General features: G+C 35.8%; 1 protein-coding gene across 1 annotated transcript; it reads left to right on the plus strand.

The window, feature by feature from the left end:
* The first annotated feature begins 1,398 nt into the window (after window positions 1-1,398).
* On the plus strand, window positions 1,399-2,233 carry LOC110106215 (U-box domain-containing protein 4-like). Its single transcript, XM_020836016.2, has one exon. It carries the CDS (start codon window positions 1,414-1,416, stop codon window positions 2,194-2,196), a length of 783 nt encoding a protein of 260 aa, XP_020691675.1. The 5' UTR covers window positions 1,399-1,413; the 3' UTR covers window positions 2,197-2,233.
* Window positions 2,234-3,010: the final 777 nt, after the last annotated feature.

Consider the following 3,010-nt stretch of genomic DNA (forward strand, 5'->3'; position numbering starts at 1 on the left):
CGAAATTGACACCCCTAGTCATATGGACAGATCAGGTCATTTATTAACACCCGTTATTATTTAATTCGTCGCTTGAAAAAAATAACTTAGTGCTCAACATAAACTCTCATGAAATAAATGAGATTGATTTGGCCATTTCTACTCTGCAGTAGATTTATGAAGAACATGAGGATAAATTTATTTTACAACTTTAAGAATATAAAAGGCCTTATTTTTCATATTAGATATTTATTAAATTGATTTGAACATTTCTCCTATAAAGCACTATTCACCTAAACTTTGATATTAAGGCTTCGTTTGGGACGACTTTTTTATTGCTTTCTAAAACGAAGTTTCAATACAAAAATAAAAAAAATTGTACTAAAACTCCGTTTTAGAAATCAATAAAAAAACCGTCCCAAATGAAGCCTAAGTCGAACCATAAATATTAAAAAAGATGTCTGCATTCCATTAATGTTATTTATATGTTGACTTTAGTTTTTTAAATTTATATGATTAAAGTACCATATATAATTTTTTTTAGAAAATTAGAAAACCTTTTGTTAGAGTTTGTAAACTGAATTATATTGGCTTTAGCTCAAAATGTTTATGATGCGATATATGTGATGCAATTTAGGGTCTATTACGTGCAGTGTCTGAATGTAACTTTTGGTTCGGACTACGCACATACTACGCACATAATAATTTTTTTCTATTTGAGGCGGCTGAAGTGTTTATAAAGTTGATAAGGAAGTTACTATGAGAAAAATAACTTAGTTATTCTTGTTGCAAAAAAGAAAACTTTCCATCAAAGAAATTTCTAAAATGTTGTGAGAATACACCAAGAAAATAATTTTCAAATGAAATTATGATTTTATCTGAAAAGTAATGTGACAAAAAATATATCCCCAAATTGAGGAGTGATTATTTCGTGGGGAGTTCAAACGTATAGAACCATTTGATTTTGTGACTGTAAACAATAAAAGCACAGTAAAGCGCAATGGTGAACAATATATGGGCTTTTACTACACGCATTAACAAATTCGAACGATTCTCTGCGTCCAAACTCCGCACATAATAATCTCTCCAAATTGCGATATGTGGTGGTGAAGAGATTCCAGGATTATTTTTACATAATTTTTGTGATTATATTTTGCATGAATTATCACTATTGTTTGTACCAATATTAGACATACTAAATTCTTCTCCTTTGCTCATATTTTGTTAACCATTAGTATTTTGCTTGATTTATATTTTTGTTAAAATTAATCATTGATGTTTATATATTTGAAAATAATTTTATATAATAGAGGGACTAAATTAGAAAAATATAATGTTTTGCCCTCATGAGACTAATCGAAGAATTATTGTGATATTTTTCCCTTATGTTAAACAACATAGCTTCAATTCTCTTCTTGCAGGAACAAAGTCCTAATGGTAGATTCCGACCTCCTCACAAAACTTCCCCAACTCCATTCAAAAACAAACCTTTCGACCATACAGTCACTGACTCCTCTCCTCCACTCCATCTCCTCCCTCGCCAAAGCTCAATTCCCCATCAACTCTCTCCCCATCCTCTCCTTCCTCCTCCCCCTCCTCCGCTCTCCCTCGCCGCCCACCGACGCCACAACCCTCACCTCCACCACCACCACTCTCTACAACCTCTCCACTCAACTCGACAACTCCAAATCCATCATCTCCGCCGGCACAGTGCACCTCCTACTCAACCTCTGCTTCCTCCAAACCAAAGCGACAGAACCCGGCCTCGCAACTCTAGCAAACCTTGCACTCACCGAAGAAGGAAAGAGAGCCATTGAAGAAGACTCATTAGTCCCCGAAGTGTTGGTGGCTGTCATGGCAAGAGACGAGGAGCCAAAGTGTCAGGAGCTGGCGGCTTATCTATTGATGGTTGTTGCGAGAAGGAGTGTGGAGAAGAGGAGGAGAATGGTGGAGGTGGGGGTTGTTGAAATGTTAATGGAGGTTGGGCTGATAGGGAGAAGCAGGCTGGTGAGGGAAAGAGCGATTCGTATGCTTGGGTGGCTTAAGGATGGGAGGAATGGAGAGATGGAGGAAGGAGATGTGAAGAGTTGCAAAAGAGAGATTAGGTGTATGGTGAAGCAGAGCCTTGATAGGAATATGGAGAGTATATTGAGGAGGGGTGGAGGAAAGAAGAAGAAGAAGAATTGTTCTGATTTGAAGCTTTTTGTTGCTGATTAATATTTTGTTTGGGACTGTTTTCTTACTGCTCCATAAAGCAGCTTTCTAATAATAAAAAGCTGCTTTAAGAAGCAATAAGAAAGCCGTGTCAAACTACTTTGACTTCATTTGGGACGGCTTTCTTTCTGCTTCTTAAAACAACTTCTTAGAAAGTTGTTTTAAGAAGCAATAAGGTAAGTTATCTGAGAGAGGTGTATATTTACTTTTTCTCATCATGTCTATTAGTGTACATCAATGGTTTGTTGAGTTTTAACAGTCACGTTCAGTGAATAATACCTCAGTGCCATTAACTATTGACAAAAGAGTTGAGTTAAGAGCTTACTCAGCTTAGAAACAAGATGTGAAAAGGAAACAATCAAGATTCTCACGCAAATAATTGCACCTACTTTGTGATAGATTATGAGTAAGAATTTTAAGCTTAAACAAATCCTTTTTCTGTCTGTTAAAGATTACAGATATCCGAGTTAAACCACTAGTTATTGTAGCCGGGCAGTTGTTGTAGTGCTCTCAATCTTTGAAAGATTTATTTATTTCTTCTTCTATGCTAGACCTTAAGTATTTTATTATCTTGATGATGATTTTCTGAATTGTTCACCTATTATTGACATTGTTGTTGTGCTAACTTTGAATCCAAAAGAATATCTTGTTGCTTAACAATCCTATCGCTATGAAAAATAGCCTTGTCCTCAAGATTGAGAGATGGAAAAGAAGCAAAGAGAGTTTTCACACGTAACCATTGGTACCAAGTAGTCGTAGATCCTTCAAGATGAAAGGAAGCTATTTTGACATGATGATAATCGGGAGTGTTGTGCCT

Source organism: Dendrobium catenatum, unplaced genomic scaffold (assembly GCF_001605985.2).
Source record: "Dendrobium catenatum unplaced genomic scaffold, ASM160598v2 fragScaff_scaffold_390, whole genome shotgun sequence".
Classification (NCBI taxonomy): domain Eukaryota; kingdom Viridiplantae; phylum Streptophyta; class Magnoliopsida; order Asparagales; family Orchidaceae; genus Dendrobium; species Dendrobium catenatum.

Excerpts from the sequence above, each read along its gene's own strand:
- LOC110106215 (XM_020836016.2), top strand. The coding sequence starts at position 1,414 with ATGGTAGATTCCGACCTCCTCACAAAACTTCCCCAACTCCATTCAAAA.